Here is a 20916-nt window from a genome sequence, read left to right as displayed (position 1 = left end):
CCGCATCCGTTGTTAGTAAGCTCCCCCTCCCCCTCAATGAAGAGTAGCAATGCCTGACACCTTATAGATAATTGGTGATCCTGTCCTCTCCCCGAGTGCACAGCTAAACGGTGGCCTGATGGGAGGGAGAGCAATCAAAGGGGTGAGCTGATGTGGTCTCTTGATGTGTGTGGACATATATAAAGCATAAAGTCTATTTAGCACTCCAGCACTGGGCTCTAGTTATGAATGCTGCTGCTGCATTGCCACTCAAGGCTAAATATCATCTCTTTTGTCTCCTTTATCACAGGTGTTGTCTTTAAAGATTCACATCCACGCTGCAATCGGATTCAGGAGCTGAAAGGATAACAGCGAAGAGAAAAAAGAAAGAAGCTCAATGGAGAGAGGAAGGAGTAGAAGCGTGGGCGGAGGAGGGCATTTTTGCTCCGGTCTCGACCACGGGTATTCTTGGGTTGATAATACAGATGTAGATGTTATTGCTTGAGAATACGCGTAGTCGAGGGGAAGCTTTACCTTCAACGTTGGTTCTGATGCAGAGCTCTTTTTCTATACTGCAGAAACCAGAACGCATTAATATAAACGGAGGGAGCAAATGCAAATGTGCGGTCAATTTGGTTTATGAAATGATGTGCCTCGTAAGACTTTTCATAAACCTCGTCATTCATTTTCTACAAATACAAATATAAAAGTGTTGCATACCCCCGAGAGAGAAAATCCAGTGCAACAAAGTTATAGTTGTGCGTATCTCAAAACTACCACTGCTCACTCTGAATACAGCCTCATTGGGAAAAATTGCAGTTGTTGCTGTGGGGGTATTTTTCTCTAAAGTAGGAAATGTAGATAAAGCGACCACTAGTCATGCACTCGCCCTACTGTTGTTCTTAAACCATGTAGCAAAGCAGTTAACATGGTGTTAAAATACAGCAGATGGCTTTGAACGGGCTTAAACATTGAATTGGCATCACATGCTAAAGTGTAAAGGATGCTTTTTATTGCAGCAAAAGGGAAGCTGGGGTTTGTTGATGACAAGATCCGATGTCTAATGGGTCTGATGTTTTTTTTAAATCTTATTATGTTCCACTTACTGATGTTTTATTGCATAAAATATTAATCAGATACAATCGAATTTGTGGCTGTAATGTAGCATTCTGTAAAAAAAAAATAAAAATAAAAGTTCAACGGAAGTGAATACTTCTTTGACGTCGTTTAGGAAAAAATTGAGGTAAGCCAGGTGCACAAACCAAATTCAGCCCCTGACATCATCATCCGTGTCACTGTCCACCTGTGGAGTTGATGCTTTGGTGTCGTCAGCGCCATTCAGCAGCTCCTGCAGGAGAAGCTTTGCACCATGCTGCTAAACTAAAACCACCTGGGAGTAGTTCAGGGAGCTTAGCACAAAAGTGTGCACTCCTGCACATTAAATCTGAGTCTTTGATTGTGTACTGGCATCATTTACAAGTGACCCCTTAACCTTACTATGTCTTGGCTGACATTTACAGCTCTAGTTGTAATTTCATAGCAAATATTTCTAAACATGGTGCACTAGAAGCACTGTTTGCTCATCCATGAGGCCGTCCATCCAACCTCCTGTGCTCCTATTTTTTGACTCTCCAGTTCCGACCTCATCAAAGAAGAAAAAAAAAAAGTGAGAGTTTGATGCCAGTAGCGGCAGCAACAGGAGACAGTAACGCATGACGACATGTAAATCTTGCACCCATGGTTGACATTTCAGTCTTTTGACTCAGCTGACTGGCTGTCATGATGCAGAATAAGACTCACTCTGACACAAACACTAAAGCCTCAACAAGGGGTTTTGCAGGATCTAGATGCCAGCGGGGAAACAGCGGGGGTTTGATGGACCTCGTGAAAACGGGCACACAGATAGATCCCTTCCGTTTGAGTGCACATAGGCTACAGCGTAAAGGTTCACTGGGTGCATGCGCCTTGAGGCGGGGGATTGACTGCTTTTATGGGTAACTATTTTTGGTCACAATGATGGATGTTTATGTCTTTTATTGATCAAGTCCAGGGTGTTGGCTTGAAGAATACGTTGGGCGTTGGGGCTTGCTGATTAATCAAGCAGGCTGAGGTGGTGGAATAAAACATCCGGTATAACATTTTTGGAGCATTAGCATTATTGCTAAAGTATTATAAATTAGAAGATCAACATCTCTTTGCAAGTTCAGCACTTCATTAGCATCCTGTTGCCTTGAAGATAGATTACACTCCCTTCAAATCCACTGGCATGATTTCTTTCCCCTGTGTAAGCAAATCTGTGACAGTAGGTAATCATAATTAACACAAAATTCCCTCTGAAGCTTCGTGAACTTGTTGATTGGGCGAAAGCGCTTTCCGTGGCTATATGTGTGTTTATGCCTGTGCGTGTATGTTGCTTCCAAGCAACAAAATGACTATTGTGAGCACAGCTCCAGGTGCCTAGCAACCAAAATCGCTCTGTTTCCCTGACAACGGTTGCCCTGGACTCGCTGTGTGGGTTGATTGGCAGCCTTGACAACAGGGAGACAGAGTGACACTTGACCTCGCGTGCTGAATGAGAGAGGCGAAAGAAGGAGCGAGAGACGGAGGAGGAGAGAGGGGGAGGGAGAGGCTGACTGATAATCATTCTCCATTGTAATCATCCTCCAGCATGTTTCATAAGGCGCTGTCAATACCTCTCCAGCTGGGGTCCATCATCGAACACAATGCACGGCGCGGCGCATGCATGCACGGACACACTCCTCCTGGGTGGAGAGCCCAGGCAGGCACTCAACATCTCATCTATTATCACTCAGCCCTGTCTGGTGCACAACCCCACTACACCGTCTTCTTTCATTTCTGCTTCATTCTGCGCTCTGTGGGAATGAATGGGCTCCTGAAAACATGCAACAGTCACAGATGCCACAAGACAGTAGATTGGCACCAAAAAAATAAAATATATCAGCATGGGTATTTGAAATATATGTTTACTCGATTTCCTATTCTGTTATGTAGCAGAGAGGGCCTCTGCAGTGTAGATTGTGTTGGACTAGAATGTGTCTTTTTTTCCACATATCTTTTATAAGTCTGATTTATATAATACATTATGTGAAACAGGACTTTGATGTTAAACTTAGTTCTTCACAGAACTGAACTCATCATCAGTGTCAATGTCTTATCAAAGACAAACATGAATTGGGTGTGTATTGCTTTAATTTAAGCCAAATGTACTTTTACATAGAGACTTTAATGAGTACAGTATATTCAGATCAATGAATATTTTGCTAAGTGTACTTAGCACATTATAGCAAATACAGAATAATGCAGGCATCAAGCTTCTCCCGTGGTGCTGAACAGATATTTGACTCCTACTTTATGCAGAAATAACTGATTAGGTTCCCAGCATGGCTCTGGCTTTAAAACCTATCCTTAGGCCAAAAAGCAGTTTTGATGACACATATGACTGTCATATTCACACACCCAACTGAGTGAAGGGTTTTAACAGTCTAGCTAATGGCACAACAAGTTTTTTGTCCTGATGTAAAACAAAAAAGTATTTTTTATTTGTTCTCTTGCTGTAATTGTGTAAAAAAATGTTTATTCTCTTATTGTAAATAAAGTTTTGGCTCTTTATACGCTGCCTTTTTTCAGAGGTCTACAGGTTTTGCTTCTTTTATTTGGGGAATGAAAGAAATTCTGGCTCTTTGGGTTATAAATGGTTGCCTACACCACACTAACTAATTGGGACATGTGGTTGAAACTAACATTTTTTTTTTTTTAACATATCAAAGTTAGTTTTTAAAGGCAGCCTGAATGAGAACCCAAAATCTCTGGAAATGTGTAGGAAACTCTGAAACACATCTGTGTTGATGTAAATGGGCTCAGCCAGGTCTGATCGGTCTTCAAACATCCATTCACAGTTTTGCTGATGGACCCCAAATAATTCTATTAAGTTCTATGAAATCGAATATTTATCAACTTTTTGAAATAAGTACCTTCAATTATTTGTCAATCATGGAATATTTGCATGAAATTCTAATTTGTCTTGATATTTAGAAATAAAAATACATTTGGGTTGTATTGTGATATCCAAATAACAAATACAATACTTTAAATGCATAATTTAAGAAAGAAAATTAGAATTCATGTTAATAAGATTATGGAATCTACACACCAGGCATAATAAAAAAATAAAAGAAATTGACCATTTTTTCCGCCCTCAAAGTGAAATCATTCAACATAAAAGTAATCACCGGACAAACAGTTAAGGTAAAAATGTATTTATTTCCACTGATCACAATTCATACATTGCAATACTTATTTAATAAATGTTCAATTTGCTATCATGCAGCATTACAGATTCAAGCAGAGAAAACTACATTTTTCTGCACATCTGCTCAAATAAACAGCTGACTCTTTTAGGAGAGGGTTGGTTCATTTAACCAGAATGAATGATTTACCATTCAACAAATTACCAACAATTATGTCGCTAACCATTTTTTAATCTGCATTTAGTATTTTTTTGCGTTTGGATGACCTAAGACTATCATATTCTTTTATGATGAGGCAGGACGTTGTAAAGAAATGTCACGAAGAAATTTGGTAACAGGAAGAAATCATTGTTTATTTGATCTATACAAAGAAGGATTGGCGTTTAGCATTTATTTAAGATAAAAATAACTACCTAGAGGAATCACTTACATCACGTCCTTTTAAATCCACTCCAGGTTCCCACCTGCCCTGGTTTTAATACAGACAATAAGAAAATGTTGCACTCCAAACAGATCCTGCTGAGTGATCAAGATCAAACAGCTGTGGGACTTGAGTTTTAAAGTGTTTACATCAACCGTGTTGTTCACATTGTTCAGTACATTAAGTACAATTAAGTACAAGGAAATGCATTATTCAAATTGTGCACTTTTTGCAGAACATGCCTAGTAGTTCGGATAATACAGATTCCCATTTTTATCCTAAATGAAATATTTGCATTTGTTTCAGGGTGGTCAAATACTATATTTAAAAAAAAAAAAAAAACAGCCCTGCTGTATGTAAGAAGACAAGTTATATAAAGACTTAACATTCACAGCTAAAATCGTAGGGAGGCATCTTACATTTAACTCAAAGACCAGGATTCCTCCCCATAGGTTTTGCAGATGTACGAGTTGAGACCTGTGCTTACAGAGTTAAAAATCTCTTACTGACCATAAAATTCTGTGAACATCACAATTAATGCTTCAACGATGCCCTGAGAGCTGCTTGATCTGAATGGGCGCGGTCTTTTTCCTGGATGTTTGACGTCTCTGGTTCCCTGAGATGTGTCCGGCTCCACACGGACTACTGATTGGCTACTTCGCAGGCATCTATCCAATCACTGTAGACGTCTACAGGCTCCGACAGATCTAAGAGGGCTCCTATTAAGGAAAAGATCATTCTACACAATTCACATCAAGTGGCTTTATATATGTTCAACAAAGGGGATTGGAATAAACATCCTTCCAAGTCATTTTCAGGAACTGTTAAATCAGTCGGAAATATCAGAGATAACCCAACCATTTCCCCAATTATTATGAGTCTTTGAGCAGATGTCTTAGAACCATGTAAGCTATAGATTTAATTTCCGTTGGAAAAGAAACTGAAAATATCAATCATAAAGATACAGTGTGTGTGCCAACTTATTGGTTTGACATATGAACAATGCATAACATAACACCAACTTTGTAGACATGACAACAAAGTCTAAACTTTATGTAAGAGGTTCTGTGATGCTCCACATGCTGATAAGGTAATTTAGCCATATGGTTCAGGCGTGTTGTAATAGGGATGCATCTAAAAGGGACAAGATATTAGTTCTCGAGGACTGGACCTTGACATCTCTGACTTTACAGATAAATAAATCTGGATTTTTCCAGAAGTCTTTATGGTACTAAATAGGGCTGCAACTAATGATTATTTGGCTAATTGATTAATCTTTCGATTATTAGCGGAAAAGAAAAGGTTCCCTTAAAGAAGGGTTTTTACAGAATGCAACAAGGTGAAACTAAAACTTTTCCATTTGAGGAGTTCTGGATAGAGGATGTCGATGGAAGAAAATAGTTGTTTTTTTTTTATCTTAAATGCAAAATACTTATATCTTCTTTTACAATTTTGAAATAATTACTGCTCTAAGCGTGTTTCTCTGTCAGCTAAACGCATGTTTTATAGTCTCTATACGGCAGTTAACGATTCATCGATTACTAAATTAGTTGACCGTTATTTCAATAAGCGATTAATCGTGATTGACCTAAGTAATAAATACGCTTCCCTCTTAAAATTACTTTGGATTTTTATTGAGCCTAAACGCAGCATGCTTGCCACTCTGCTACATGTTTTATTTATAACCAGCTCCCTCATATAATTCCCTTAAAAAAACATTTTTTTTTATGTAAACGTGATTTAAATGTCACAAAACAACCGCATGTTTCCACAGTTACAAGATCGAGCAACTTTAACTGAAGCCGAAAAGCAAAGGAGGCTAAAATGGTTATAAATGTTAAACAGAAACAATAAAGTTACTGAGAAAAAAAAAAGTATGTGGATTAGGGTTGTCAAAAGTATCGATACTCAAAAAGTATCGATACTGAAATGTTGTATCCGGATACAATACTCATTTTCAAAAGTATCGAGTACCAGTCATTCATCTAAAGTGCAGAATGGTGGAAAATGCACTTTCTGAACACTGTGATTGAATAATTCTGTGCACTTTTCAGTTTCAGACTTTTTTTGTAACAGTTGCAGCTGCCTAGAATTATTTTTGTTTCTTACCGGTTTGGCTAGTGTCATTGTTATGTGTGCAAAGCATAGCCAAGTAAGGAAAACTTAATTTTAATTTTGTAAGTTTTTTATCAAGCTTGCTAAATACTGTGTTGAAATTTTATCCTGGTGGTATCGCAAATGGTATCGAGTATCGAATATTTTCCTTAGTATCGGTATCGAGTTGAAAAGTTTAGTATCGTGACAACCCTAATGTGGATTAATGCTTTAATAACATGGCGGTTCAACTGGTAGAACAATAAATTTGCACATTCACCTGCTTTTTTTTTGCTTCTCCTTTCTTGGTCTTTATTGGAGCTGCAGCTGTTTTATACGGCGAGCAGATAGTCAGATCGAGCTACCCCAGGTTGATTTACTGAATTAATAAGCCTGCTTCACTTAACAATTCAAGCATGGTCTTCATGCTGAATCCTTTTTAAACACAGGAAAAAAATACTACAAATCAGCCCCTAGAGCCGATTCTTTAAAATGACTGAAAAGAGAAGCTTTTTTTTTTTTCTCTCTCAACACTGAGGAAGAATAGGGAGGGGCGGTGGTTACAGATGGCACACACAGAGAGTAAGGCATGAGGGAAATGGTAGAGAGAACAGCAACCTTTCTATTATAATGGAAACATGAGAAAATTAGTAACAGCAGGAGACCAAGTTAAATTTAGATGCTATGTAATTTACATCAATAACAAAAGTTGATTGTAGAGCAAACATGGTTAAAATGTCAATTTCAGGAGGTTTTACAAATCACTTGCAAGAGCATATTAGAACATCTTTGTAATCTTATTGTTTCTTTTGCAGAATTCTGCCCTATGTTGAGATTAAAGGTATAGTGGTAGATATTTTATTTCAGAGTGGATCATCTAAATAAGTGTTCTTCCTAATGGTCAATCATTCTGGTGATATGTTCATGTAACGCGGTCATTTGTGTTCGTCCCGTTAGCTATCATTTTGTGCGCATGCGTACTTACAAACGTATTAATGTGATGAGTAACGGTTTCAGACAGCCATTGAATCACACTTTGCTCATTGCGGCTTTTTAAAAATGGCCGTGGGTCGTAAGAGAAAAAGTGTCTAAGAAGTGTACGGCAACAAAATAAAGGCCTTAGAAGAAGCAGATATATCTCAGAATGCTTTGCGCGGAGAGCTCTCCTCGCAAAGCATTATGGGATTTGCCGTTACAGCGGCCCGCTTTATGTGTAAAACGTCTTAAAGGAGAAACATCACAGTTTTTCTGCCATTTTAGTGAAATAAGCTCAAGCAGACAGTGAAAATGCTTGTGCAAATTGGGCATCGACGAACAAAATGAAAGGTCTTAGTCATATTATCCAAACATTATAGCGTATCCAGAGTTTTTGGTTTGAATCGGTTGGAAGTTATGTGTTCAACACATCTTTTGGTCAAACCAACCAATCTAACTTTGGTAGTGTTTTTACCCGTTCTATATTTGTACTACAGCAAACCAATACAAATTACTCACATTAGCCAAAAAATAAAAAATAAAGTTTTACCGCAACTTTCAAAAGTCTGAAATGGGTCTTGAACCATCAACCTCAAAAGTGGAAGTCCATCTCTTACAGCTGATGCCACTAGCAAGACATAATAATTCACTAACAATAATTCAAACTCATTACATCTGTTACCAATCGCTCACTTTTGATCACTACATTGTTTAATCTAACCAATCTATTCTTAGAATCTATCCAACTGAAAGAAACTCTCCGACAAACTCCCACATCTTGACTGAATACTGAGGCTGTTTTAACAGCAACTTTTAAACAGAGCGTGCACGAGGAGAAATGGGCTCGTGCATGCTCTTGCACGTGCATTTTTTTTAGTGGGGAGGGTGGGTCTTTTGAAAAATTCTAGAAAATCCTCCACAATACATTTAATATTTATACATAAACACTTTATATAATGGATTCATTGTAAATCGCTTGACATCATTAGAATTGAAGCAGCAACTCAAACAAATTGGAAGAGCCAAATGAGACCACCTTTTCTTATTTAAAGAATCAAACCAAAACATGTGGATCCCTTGAAACTGAAATACAGATTAAAGTGATGTAACATTTCAAAACACCAACATCATTTTGTTCCTCTTTGGGACGCAGATGTCAGTTATAATCAACAGGGTGGAAAGGATACAGGTGATGGGAGTCTGGAACTCCTCCAAGCAGACAGAGCATGATATCACACCAGTGTTCCTGCTTCTCTCCCTGGAGTGGAAAAAAAAGACTGTTAGAACTCAGACGAACAATTAAAACTAATTTAATCAGATAAGGGAAAAGAGTTTTACATTTTGACGTCACAAGACTTCTCGTGGTTGCAGAAAGGGCAGGTGAACTGAGTTTCCAGATCCCCTGTCATCTTCTTCTTTGGAGGAGGCTTTCTTTTAGACTTGCGTCGACCCATTTTAACCCAAGTTGTATAAAAACTGTTTAAGAGACAAACATGGACTAATTAACGAAAGTCTCACTAAATAAATGAGAACATACAGCCTTATTATTGATTCCAACTAGTATTCACGCAAACCAATACTCAGTATTGTTGTTAAATTAGCAGGCTAGCGTTAGCATGTTTGTTGTTGAATTGTTTCACAACTTTGTTCCTCTCAGGATTAGAGACAATCCGATAACACCTTTCAAATAAATCGACTTTTCAGATGAGTACATTTTCTCATCGGAATTCAACAAAGTGTTAATGTCAAAAATGATCGTGTAGAAGTTTAATCTTGTTTACCTGTTTCACGTTGATAATACACGTTGGTGAAGTAAGCAAAGGAGCTCCCCAAGACCCGGCACCGACAACATTTCAATTGACATGATTGGAGGAGAGCTTTGACGTCGCGGCCGCCCATTGGTTGCCTGAAATGGCAATCAAGACCAATGACAGCGACTTAACTTTAGCGCGTCTGTCTTCCGCACGGTGGCGACAGAAACTCTGCTGACAGGTTAGGTGATAAATTAGTTAATGTGTTTTTTGTTAGTATTTTTGTGGCATAAAACAATTTCTAAAAGTTTATATGTTTTATTAGGGTTTTCATAATATCTTTGTCACAATGGCTTCGCTTTGTTGCGCTGACTAGGAACTTTCTGTTTGCCGTAGTCAGTTTACCTTTTAGATTTTATCAGCTAGCATAGCTAACTGTTTAAACAAGTACACAGTTGGGAATGCTTTTTATTGTTCTTTTTTTCAGGATTGTGTTGTTTGTATTTTACTTCATTATGACTTTTTTTATATGGAAGAATTATTTATTAAAGGTTGCAATTCTTGTGTTGAAAAATATATAAATTTCCTAATGGAATAGTGTTTAATTGTAAGAAGACATTTTTATGAAAAAGGGTCCACAGTAGTATCATATTGTCTAGCAAAAGTATTCACATTCTTTTCACTATTTTGTCACATAACAAAAAACAAATTCTGGTGCATAATTTGAAACTTAATGCCATGGAGCAGTAGGATATAGTGCATAACTGTATAGGGAAAAGAAGGTGTAAAGTTATATAAATTGATGCAGGCTCCTCAAGTCAGTCCAATTCGGAACACCCTCTACCTGCAATTATAGCTGCAAGTATTACAGAGTATATGTACCAGATTTGCACATCTAACATAGAGACTGACATTGTTGTCTTTTCCAAAAATAGCTCAACTCAGTCAGATTCTGTGGTATCTGTAAGAATAAATCTCCAAGTCCTTTCACAGATTCCCAATTTGATTTATGTCTTTGACTTTAACTTAGCCATTCTGATTGATTATTGTGCTTTTTTATAAAGCATTCTATTGTGGCTCTGACTGTTTGTTTAGGACCGTCGTCCAGCTGAAAATTGAACCTCTGCCCAGTCTCAAGTGTTTTGCAGCCAAGCTTTCAGCATCCGTAAAGCATGATAATGCCACCACTATTTTTCATTATGGGGTTTGTTACGTTGAGGGTAATATGCAGCATCAGTTTTTGTCCACACATAGCAATTTTCCTGTTTCACAAAGACAATACTATACACAAAATACACAATTATGCACTACTTGCTGCTGCTTTATGCCAAATCGCAATAAAATACCCCAAATTTGTGTATGTTATGTGACACAATGTGGAGAAGAAAATTGTTTGTTGCAAATGTGCTGCTGACAATGCGTGCTTTACAAATCTGGTTGCGTTTTTTTCCCATTTTAACTCCTCTACACTTTAACTTTAGCTATTATAACATATATATATATATATACTCCTATTCCAGATGTTTACTATGCAGCTTTTCAGGTGGCTGGACTTCACTGAATTCTTTAATTTCATATAGATGTCACTGACTTGGAGTTTGAAGACCTTTGGCCTGGGGGTAGTGGCCCTTTCCCTCAGTCTGGAGCTGCTTTGTTGGCTCTTTGGTCGCCTCAAACACAGAGGAACCCTTAACAAGGTCCTCATCTTCCCTCAGAGGTGGCCTGCGTGGAGTACTTGTTCAGACCAAATTCAGAAGGGTAAGTCCAAGTAGTTGAAATTGTTTTTTCTCAAAGTTCCTATAGGCTTGTGCTGTTTTATTAGAGTATTTGCACACTGTTAAACCAAAAAAAGAGAAATTATTCTGATATGTAGCTCATATATGAGTTGTATGGTTTAGCAGAGGATGTCAACTTCCCTCTTTTTGTCTCTTCCTGCAGCTTGTGTTTCTGTGGGCTGCCACATGGTGTAGAGACATCTTTTTCTCATCTCCTCCGCTACATCCTCTCTGCCTCTTCCTCGCTGGACTTGTGTCTTTTTTCTTTTTCCAACATCGACTTGAAGAGAGCTGTAATACTACTCCATGAAAAGGGTGTGACTATCCGGGTTGTTGTTGACAAGGACTATTCTGCCATCACTGGTTCACAAATAGGGTGTCTACGCAAAGCTGGTAAGAGAAGCACATCTTCTGATTCTAGTACTATGATAAAATAAATTTTCCATTGAATAACTTATCGCTTGGAATGATAGAATAATACATGTTTGCTTATAATTTATTTCTGTTGAAAATGTTTTAAAAGCATCTAATAAAAAGCACCTTCACAGTTTGAAAAGTTCAGGGAAAGTGCAGCCATTAATCTATTTGTGCCAGGGCTGTAACAAACAATTATTTTACTAACTGATTAATCCATCAATTTAATCAGATAAAAAAACATCTAATTCTGCAGATTTTTTACTTAATTACCTAAAGTTGTTTTATGACTAATAATTTGAATAAGAAAATAAAGAGCATGCATCTGCAGCTAAAAAAAATCCCCACATCAGTATAATAAAAGCTTGTCCTTCTCTGATTAACCTAACTTTAAAACAATGCAAGCTCCCTTTGTGGTGAAAGTGGTCATAAAGACAAAAACTGCATAGAGTTTCACACTCTGTTTTCTGAATTTTGCTGTTTTTATATTAAAAATCATAATTCTGTTTAAATAAAATAGAACTCTTATAGATGACTGTAAGGCCAATTACACATTCATCAAAAAGGTGAACTGCTTATTTAAATTCAGGCATATTTAAAAACACTCCTCACTGTTTTTACATAATGCCTGTCAGCTCACTGTAAAGTTTCCTTTTTTTGGTGAAAACTTTATTTCTTTTAGTATTTTCATGTCTCCCTCCATTGCAAAAAACAGCATTTAGCATTCATGAATCAGCAGGGTAGGCTATTATTAGGTATGTTTCCATCAGCTTTTTCTAATGCGCATTTTTAAAGTATTGCATCAGAAAAGCTAAATGGAAATGGCAAAATTCAAATAAACTCTCGTAAATTTGCAAAAAAAAAAAAAAAATGTTTACCCTCACCTGAGGTGGTCTTTGGTCTTAGCAAAAAGAGTTAATGCCCAAAAAGGAAAATGGAAACACTTTTTCCAAATCATCTCTGATGGAGTGACATTTTTGGTGAGAACATCACTCGAAAAGTCTGAAAATTTAAACAAGATAATCTGTTGCATTTCTTGCACATGCCTTTATTTTCAGATTGAGGAGCTGGAGCGTTTGTCATGCATTTATCATTATCGAGGTAAAACTGGCCAATTTATTGTGATATTGATTTGAACTCATATCACCCAGCCCTAGTGGAACACCTAATTTCTCTGGTAGAGTTATCCCGTCCAACAACTGAGAGTAATCTTTCCTAGAGAGGCTAAGAAGAGTGACCCCCCTCACTAATAGGAACTCACAATCCAGTCCCCTTTCCTAAAAACTGGAATCACCATTCCAGTCTCCTCCTCTAATGGTGTTTTCTCGATCATCCATGCATCATCAAAGCACCATATCAACCATGTGCCCCACAGTAGCCCAGACACTTTAGAATCTAAGGCTGAATGTCATCCACACCTGGTGCCTTAACCTCTGCAGAGAACTCAACCACCCGTGCTTTGTGATGAGCACCCCCCATTTAATCTTAGAGTCCCTCTTAGTCTATCCCCTTCCCTGAGGCCATAATGCCATGGGAGACAATTAAGGCCTATTTATGCTTCTGACGCATATCCTCTGCAACCGTCAAATCTGTCTCTGTGCACGACCGCGCCCCCCACGCAAAGGTTCTACAACCATCGTCAGGCACCTCCAAAAAATCTTGACTACGCATCGGACGGTCGCAAACCCACGTTAGACCTCAAGCGGAAGTGTGCAGACAAAAAGCAGCTGTGATTAGTCCTTGGTATGCCTTTCCGGCTGTCTGTGTGGTCGTCCTTCTCTATTCGTGTCAGGGCGCGCCATTTTTAAAAATTGAGGAACAACTACAATGGACAACCTACGCATCCTCCTTTGTCTTCTTGCCAACTCCATTAACAGAACCTGTTCCTCTACGACGTTTAGCAGCTCTAGATCCATCTCCGTGACTGTGATATCTCGCAGATGCTCTATTGTTGTTTTGGAAGGTAAACACTCCGACCGGCGCTGCCGAAGTTCTCGTGACCATCCGCCGAAGTTCTCGAGAGTTCTAGAATAAGCTCCCCCTAGGGCTTTGGCGGGAAACTGCTGTGTGTCCTTAGAAATTCCAGACCGGTGGTGCAGAAGCATACAAGCAAAATTGGTTTGCGACCAGACGCAAGCGACATTTGATGTCTAGGGTTGCAGAAATATAATCTGCCTTTTAGGATCATAGGGGAACACAAACCCTTCACTAAGGTGGTGGTTCATCAGAGGGTGTGTAGTAACCCTGATTATAGAAGTATTAATATACTTTACTAGATTGATATTAATGTAAATGTACACAATTTGAATTTCATTAAATCCTCTTTTCTCTGCTCCAGGTCTGTTCCGGTTTATTCTAAACCATCACAATAAAAACTGATTAACAACTTTTAGTACTGCTGCAGATATAGAGTCATGACTCTATTGTAGAAACATTTCAGGAAAATAGCAAGAGGTTGCTCTGAACCTTATTTAGTTGGAGAAACAATGAGTATGAGTCTAGTTTTACTCCACAACAGGAGCTCTCTGCTGGCTCTTTGACCTGAAGTATCATTTTCAGTAAGTCCCACATGATCTATAATGGTGAGCAGTGAGATAATGGGGGTGTCAGGGTTAGTTGAGGTTGCCTCTACAAGCTCTTCAATGACTCAGGGTAATGGTGCTTTGAAAGATTTGTATCACATGTGTGACTCATGCTCTCACTCTGTCTCTCAACCCTTTCTGCATTTAATAAATCACTGTCACTGCATATGGTTTGCTTAGAATTAAGTAAGTACAACGCTGGCAACCAGACAGCAAATGTTATTAGGCAGAGTGTTTTCTGAGAGTGTGTGTGTGTGTGTGAGAGTGAATGTGGACTGCCAACCTCTTGCAAATGAAGTTAGCTCAAGGAAAATTAAACTCCTGTTCCATATTTGGTTTTGTAATTGTTTTGCAGAAATTGTTTATTCTTGCTGAATATAACAGGAACCTCCACAAGGCAGCTATTTGAAATGTTTTAGTTTTTTTAACATAAAGGAATACAAAATCTTTACTGTCTGGGTTTTTGGTTTTGTTCATTTCTTTTAAGTCAAGATAAATTAGAAACTTTTAAGAGGTCAAATCGTTTGTATAATGTCCTGATAGGTGAAACCCAGTACATGAATAGGAGTTTATATATTAAAGATCAAGAAAAAAAATATTTTTTTTCCTTAGGTTACATGCTGAATTTGACCGTCTCTCCTTTTCCCTGTGTCAGAGGGTTATGGTTGCACAGACATGTCCTAATCAGGTATTGACTATAACAATCAGACTCAGAAAGGGTGGGGGTTTGCCCTTTCTAAGGATTCCAGCACATAAAAAATATATATACTTACAGGTACCCTTAGGAAAATAAAAGCTGTGCTGCAGGTTCTTTGAAAGAGGTAGTTTCTTTGAATCCAGGAGAATGATTCCATGGTAAATTATCACATATACAGTCCCATAAAAACTAATGGGCCTCTTATAGATTTTTTTGCGTTTTTCGTTTTCTCTCAACCTTCAAAGTGTCAGATCATCAAAAAATAGATATACGTAGTATAACAGAGTAAATATAAAAAGCAGCTATCAGATGGTGATTTCAATTCCTAAAGGGGAGAAAAGTCATTGCAGCAACTTGGCGCCTCGGCCCTAAACCTAATAAGAGACTTTGACCCCCTGCCATCACCTCCACTGTTTCTTGCTGATTTTGTTTTTCAGTACAGTGTTACCAAGCTGGCGGTGCCTATTTTAAGGTCATAGGCCAATCAGAAACCTTAAGAAACTGATGGATGGACATTACATATCAGGATTTTGTTCTGCAGAACAGAATTGTTATATTTTTAATTAACAGAAGAAAGCAAAAAGTAAAAGTGTAATGGTGTTTTTTATTTTTTTCTGAAATGCGTAGTTCTTGAACCAGAAGTAGCAGCTTTAATACCTCAAGAGTTTTTTCGTAAAATATTTTTCCAATAGTCTTACAGTTCATCAAGCTATGGCACTAGGGCTGAAAAATCTAATCTCCAATTTTTTTTTTCCTACCTAAGCATAATAAAGAAATACAATTTGCATATATTGCTTTTGAAAGCTAGGCTGTATTGCAATCACCCTCCCTGGGAGGTGAATTTAACTTAAAGGGCAACATGATTCAAGCTGTGAAAGATGCTGTAAAACAGTCATGTTTGACAACAAACAATGACGACACAGCACACTAAATGTCTGCAGCTAGTGGTACGACACAGCTAATTATCAGTTATGAGTAGGCCTGTCGCGATAATCAATAAATCAATTAATCGCACAATAAATAAAAACTATCCTTGTAATTTAATTTATCAGCTATATCGTCTCTGCCTGTGTTTTTTTCTCTTTCTATTGATGACGCTAGATGACAAGGCTTAACTCCGGTGCTATCCACTGACCCCTCCCCTTCCTCATTTTTCAGCAAGGGAATAAATGAGGAGGGAGGAGGAGTGGACTATCGCATCAGGTAGTCAGCGCGCATTATTTTGGGGGGGGGACTTGAAGTGGAACTGGTTTCAAAGCCAAATGTAACAGCCGCAGTTTGGGAGTATTTCGGATTCAAACCAAATGACCGAGGTGATTTGGTTTTATCTTGTGTTTAGTTTTTATTCAAGTGTATTTTTAGTTAACAGACACTGAGAGTACATTTGATTTTTATTTCTCGTTTTATTTTGTTAACCAGTTCTAGTGTTAAGTGTTCTGTTGAAAATAAAGAGTGTTTATCTTTGGCAGGAAATCGCATGCATTATTACGTCATTTCCACTAGATCAGTGTAAAAAAAGGGCTTCAAACAATATTATCGTTTATCTCAATAATTTTTGAGACAATTAATCGTTCAGCAAAATTTGTTATCGTGACAGGCCTAGTTATGAGTGCAAATTTAGAAAAAAACTGATGAACTGATGTCACTGAGCTATGGGACCCAAAGGAGTTAATTGGGGAAAAAATTATGTTCAGAAAAATTAAATGTACACAAACAAAAAATGTTATTAGTTTAAAAAATGAATCAATCACCCAGCCCAGGATTGATTGTACTTTTTGTTCATTTTCAGCAGTGTTTTTCTCTTAGGGACCCTGCAGTGAATGTCGATTTGGATCCAAAGCCTAAGAAATACTTGAAAGATGTTTTTCTTTTTTGTACTCAGGCTTTCTTTGTCTTATGTTAAAATAAGCCTAACAACCTGAAACATTTAAGTTTGTTAGTGAGGCATTATGGAGTTTTCTAGTGATACTGCCACCTGCATGCGCTTATGCTCAAGTTTTTGTTGTTGATTTTTTTGCAACCTTACTTGCAGTTGCCACTGGTATCTGCGTCAACCTGAATGCCGGTCACCTCTGATTATCCACAAAACCGATCTTGAACGGTTTGATCAACTGCTGGGTCAGACCCATTTAATATGGATGTGCTTGACGTCAAATCTGGGGAACAGCCGGGAACTTCCGACCCGCAGTAAATTAAGGTAAACAGGCCACATGCTTATAGATGTATCGGCTCTGAACTGCTGAGGTGCTCATCAAATTTTTTTGGTATAAAGACAATTTCCGGATTTACATATCTTTTTAAAATACCTGAACTGACCGTTTGTTATATTTTTGTTTCTTTTCTATGGCTTAATGAGAGCAGTTGGCTTTAGGCTGAACTGTAAGGCTTTAAACCTGGGTTTGAATGGAGACAAAGCCATTCTAAAGCACATATCAGGGTGCTCATTTGTGAACCTGGATCGATATTTAGTTTTGATTAAAAATAAAAATTTTGAAGAGATTTTTCAGTAAATTGGACCTCTTTCTCTTCTTGACTATTTGAGCTGATATAACAGAGTAAATTTCTTTCCAAAAATCCCCTTCATGGCCACGAGGATTATGATAGCGGGAAGGAATCAACTCTAACGCTGTGTTGTAGGTTTTTGAGAGCTGAAACCTGAGTCCACCCCCTCTGTTTGAGGTTCTTCACTGTGAGCTCAGGAAAGTCAATCAATCAATAAATATTTATATAATGTCTCTTCCATGAATCAAAACAATGTAAGGATTTTTTCAATGTAAATATACCTCAAAGCACACGTCCCTAATTGTACTGCTGGATTTCTACTGAACTCCGGGAAAAGTGCATCTGAGAAAGATGCCGCTTAAGCGTTTACTGACTGAAAGGACTGACGCTTTCAGCTTTGATTCTTTAAATGAAAAGAGAAAGAAAACATCTTTCTATAGTAATTGAGCTGCCAGTCATCTGTCAGAGAAGGAAGGTTTGGCCCATTTGAATCACTGACTGTGATTGGTGGGTAACTGAAATGGAAAACATGTTTATGTTCTCCATTGTTCGTGTTTCCGTCTATGTAAACCAACACCGCGTGTTGGTCATTTTTATTTTCTGGAGTTCTAATATGTAGTCATGCTGTCATCTACATATGAAAGAAAATAATTATGTTGGTGAACAGAGATTAATCTTCATACCACATGAAACAGTGTGATATCCTACTAGACTAAATTGTGTACGTTCCCTTGATTTTGGATACAAGCATTTATTTTTTATTCTATTCTGTTTACTTGTCAGGTTGGGGTCTGAACTGCTCCCTCTACCAAGAACATCGGTCTTGGTAGAGGTCAGGCCCTGGGGCCCATGGCCGGTGACACTTCGGGGTGGCTGGCAGCCGGCGGAGCCCGCAGGCTCGTCTCCATTGCTCTGCGGAGCTTTGGCATTGCGGTGGCGGGGGGTTTTCCTCTGGGCCGTCTCTCCTCATCCCTTGGTGGGGGGGGGCAGATTTCCTCTTGAACACCTTTGCTCTGGGAGTCCCTTTGGTCATCTGGGGCTTTGGGTCCCCTGCTGTTTGACTCGGTGTTCTGGGGGGGCCGGTCTTTGGCTCTTCACAACCACTGTTGAGCATTTTTCGTTGGATAAACTTTACATGCACAAGTGCACTCTCACAAACAACTACAGGCGCTTGGCTCCAGGTACTTAGAGATTCACTTCCATACAGAAAGCCCATATTCCTATCTTCAGCTACCACAGTATACATGTCAGGTTAATAATACTACATATACTTCAGCGATAGCATCAAGGTGTTACTTTATTGTATCTAATATATTATATCTGTTGGTTGTGCTGATCTTTTAGATATCTCCTTGCAGGTGATGAAGCAGACATAAGACTTATCATTGTCTTCCTTTTATCCTTTAATCTCCTCTTTTTTTCATCTTTTCTCCTTTTACTTGTTTTTTATTTCCTGTTCTACTTTTCCCATTTCAGTGTCCATATAATCTATAATACTCGCTTCATGAATTATAATAAAGCGGAACATGGCAATAGCCATACTGCTCCACTTGTGAAAGTAAAATCTGTTGGACTCCTTTTGGCATCAAGACAATTAGCTTTATTGTCAGACAAGACACTGAGAAAATAAAAATATATAAGCATTCAGAATGTAGGGTGAAGTATTTATCCACGGTAATTTAGCTATAGAAACAATTAAGATAATAAAATTGATAAATGCTAGTGATATCTTGTTTGAGTCCAGCTCAGCCATTTTAAGGCAGAATTGTTGAAGAATTAAGATTTTGTCTAACACTAAAGTCTACCTCCTTCTCAACATCTTCTCCTTTTACCAATCTCTGAACAGGCATCCGCGTGCGTTGTGAAGCGGACTATGTGCACATGCACCACAAGTTTGCGGTGGTGGACGGCCGGCTACTCATCACCGGCTCCCTCAACTGGACACTCACAGCTGTGCAGTGCAACAGGGAGAACGTCATCATTACGGAGGAGGCAGAGCTGGTGCAGCCCTTCATCAAGGAGTTTGAACGTTTATGGGTGCTCAATGATCCAGCCCGAGTCTATAACAACCTGTAATGGATGGAAAAGATTTACCACAAAGATCACTCGGCCTGTGCAAGTTTACCTGGTGTTAAGAGGCTGCGTTTACTTTAAGTTTAAATACCAGAATGCCTCTCAAAGGAATGAGGCTTGTTTAATCATTCAGCTATTTTTCAGTCTGCTTTAGTATTTCTTTTATGACAAAATGCTTTTTAAATGATAAGTTAGATTGCAGATTGTGTTCAAGTTTTATCAGTTTTTTAGTGGTATATCAAGGGAATTTCTCTTGTTTCAGCATGTGAAATATTCAGTTTAGAATTTTTTTTAAATCTATGTCCTTTATAATCTTTATAATGTCAGGTTTAATTATTTTTCAGCTTTTAGTCAAATATGTTTGAAGTTTTTCATGTGTAAGCAAGCTGTTAAATCTGAATGTGGATAATTATTAGTTTCTTGTTTTTGTGAAAATCTTTATATTTTGTATTGCATTTGCATTGGCAGTAAAAGTAGGAGTTTGTTTTTACAAGAGGCTCAATTTGGTTTTTCTGTTAAGTACAGTTTGTTTTTTGCTGCCGCTGTAATTTAATGTTTCAAATTGTTTATGCTCATTACTGCCTGTGGTTTTCCATGATGCAATGTTTGAACATGAAAAAGTGAACTTTTCTTGACTCTGTTTGTTCTCATTTATAACAACACTTTGAAAAACACTTTGTCTGGTTTATTTTATAAGTTAAGCTAATGTTTGACACCCTTTACATCCTCAGTTGGGAAAGTTGGAGGTAAGGCAGGGGTGTGGATGCTTGGTGGTTTCACTGCAAAATAGAAATTTACTAAATGTTCATTAATAAATTTTACTGTAATTGATCAATATTTGATGACTAGTAGCTACTAAAGATGTGGATTATTTGTCTTTTTAACGATTAAATTGTGGCTTGAGCTTGCCTCGGATTTGGGTGTGCTGTGGCTAAAAAGGTTAAAATAATAAGAAATTAGGGGAATGTGTCATTTGATTTTAAAACAATACATAACTTTTAGTATTTGTTTACATCATGCATCCTGTTCAGCAAAGCACTGATAAATATGGTTATCTTTCTCTTTGGCTCAACAAGTAAACCCTACTGTAGATATTGCTTGATGTGTCAATTAAATTAAAAAGAAGGGCAGTGGCGCCATCCACTAACTGTGTGTTTGGCTTAACGGAGTAATAAATACATGACAAACTTCTTAGACCAGTGATTAAAAAATTTAAATAAGACTTTAAAAAAAATGCAACATGTTTACAGTCACATATTTGTTTAAAACTTGTATAAAATGATAGATGTATTTGATTTTTTCATTATGAACCGTGGCACTTTTGGTCTTCCATATAAATAGGCCAACTAAACTAATTGGTTTTGGGATGTTTCTGGAAGGAGACC

At 37.9% G+C, this 20916-nt stretch overlaps 2 protein-coding genes across 2 annotated transcripts; one reads left to right on the top strand and one right to left on the bottom strand.

The window, feature by feature from the left end:
- Window positions 1–5259: 5259 nt before the first annotated feature.
- LOC119788257 (transcription elongation factor 1 homolog) lies at window positions 5260–9655 on the bottom strand. Its single transcript, XM_038292479.1, has 4 exons — window positions 9519–9655; window positions 9076–9213; window positions 8925–8995; window positions 5260–5375 (listed from the first exon to the last, which is right to left on the bottom strand). Exons 2-4 carry the CDS (start codon window positions 9189–9191, stop codon window positions 5311–5313), a joined length of 252 nt encoding a protein of 83 aa, XP_038148407.1. The 5' UTR covers window positions 9192–9213; window positions 9519–9655; the 3' UTR covers window positions 5260–5310.
- pld6 (phospholipase D family, member 6) lies at window positions 9366–20239 on the top strand. Its single transcript, XM_038292480.1, is given in 5 exon segments — window positions 9366–9729; window positions 11069–11198; window positions 11201–11246; window positions 11427–11656; window positions 19305–20239. Coding segments are annotated over 4 exon segments (636 nt in total). The 5' UTR covers window positions 9366–9729; the 3' UTR covers window positions 19535–20239.
- Window positions 20240–20916: the final 677 nt, after the last annotated feature.

Source organism: Cyprinodon tularosa, unplaced genomic scaffold (assembly GCF_016077235.1).
Source record: "Cyprinodon tularosa strain WSP-4 unplaced genomic scaffold, ASM1607723v1 ctg312, whole genome shotgun sequence".
Classification (NCBI taxonomy): domain Eukaryota; kingdom Metazoa; phylum Chordata; class Actinopteri; order Cyprinodontiformes; family Cyprinodontidae; genus Cyprinodon; species Cyprinodon tularosa.
The sequence above is the reverse complement of the archived record's forward strand: the minus strand, read 5'-3'. Positions and strand labels throughout refer to the sequence as shown.

What these genes read in the sequence shown, in the direction of transcription:
- LOC119788257 (XM_038292479.1), bottom strand. Translation starts at nt 9,191, where the DNA reads ATGGGTCGACGCAAGTCTAAAAGAAAGCCTCCTCCAAAGAAGAAGATG. An exon ending in AAGTCTTGTGACGTCAAAAT is followed by an intron (nt 8,996 to 9,075) that starts GTAAAACTCTTT and finishes TTTCCACTCCAG; the next exon opens with GGAGAGAAGCAGGAACACTG. An exon ending in GTTCCAGACTCCCATCACCT is followed by an intron (nt 5,376 to 8,924) that starts GTATCCTTTCCA and finishes GAGCCCTCTTAG; the next exon opens with ATCTGTCGGAGCCTGTAGAC.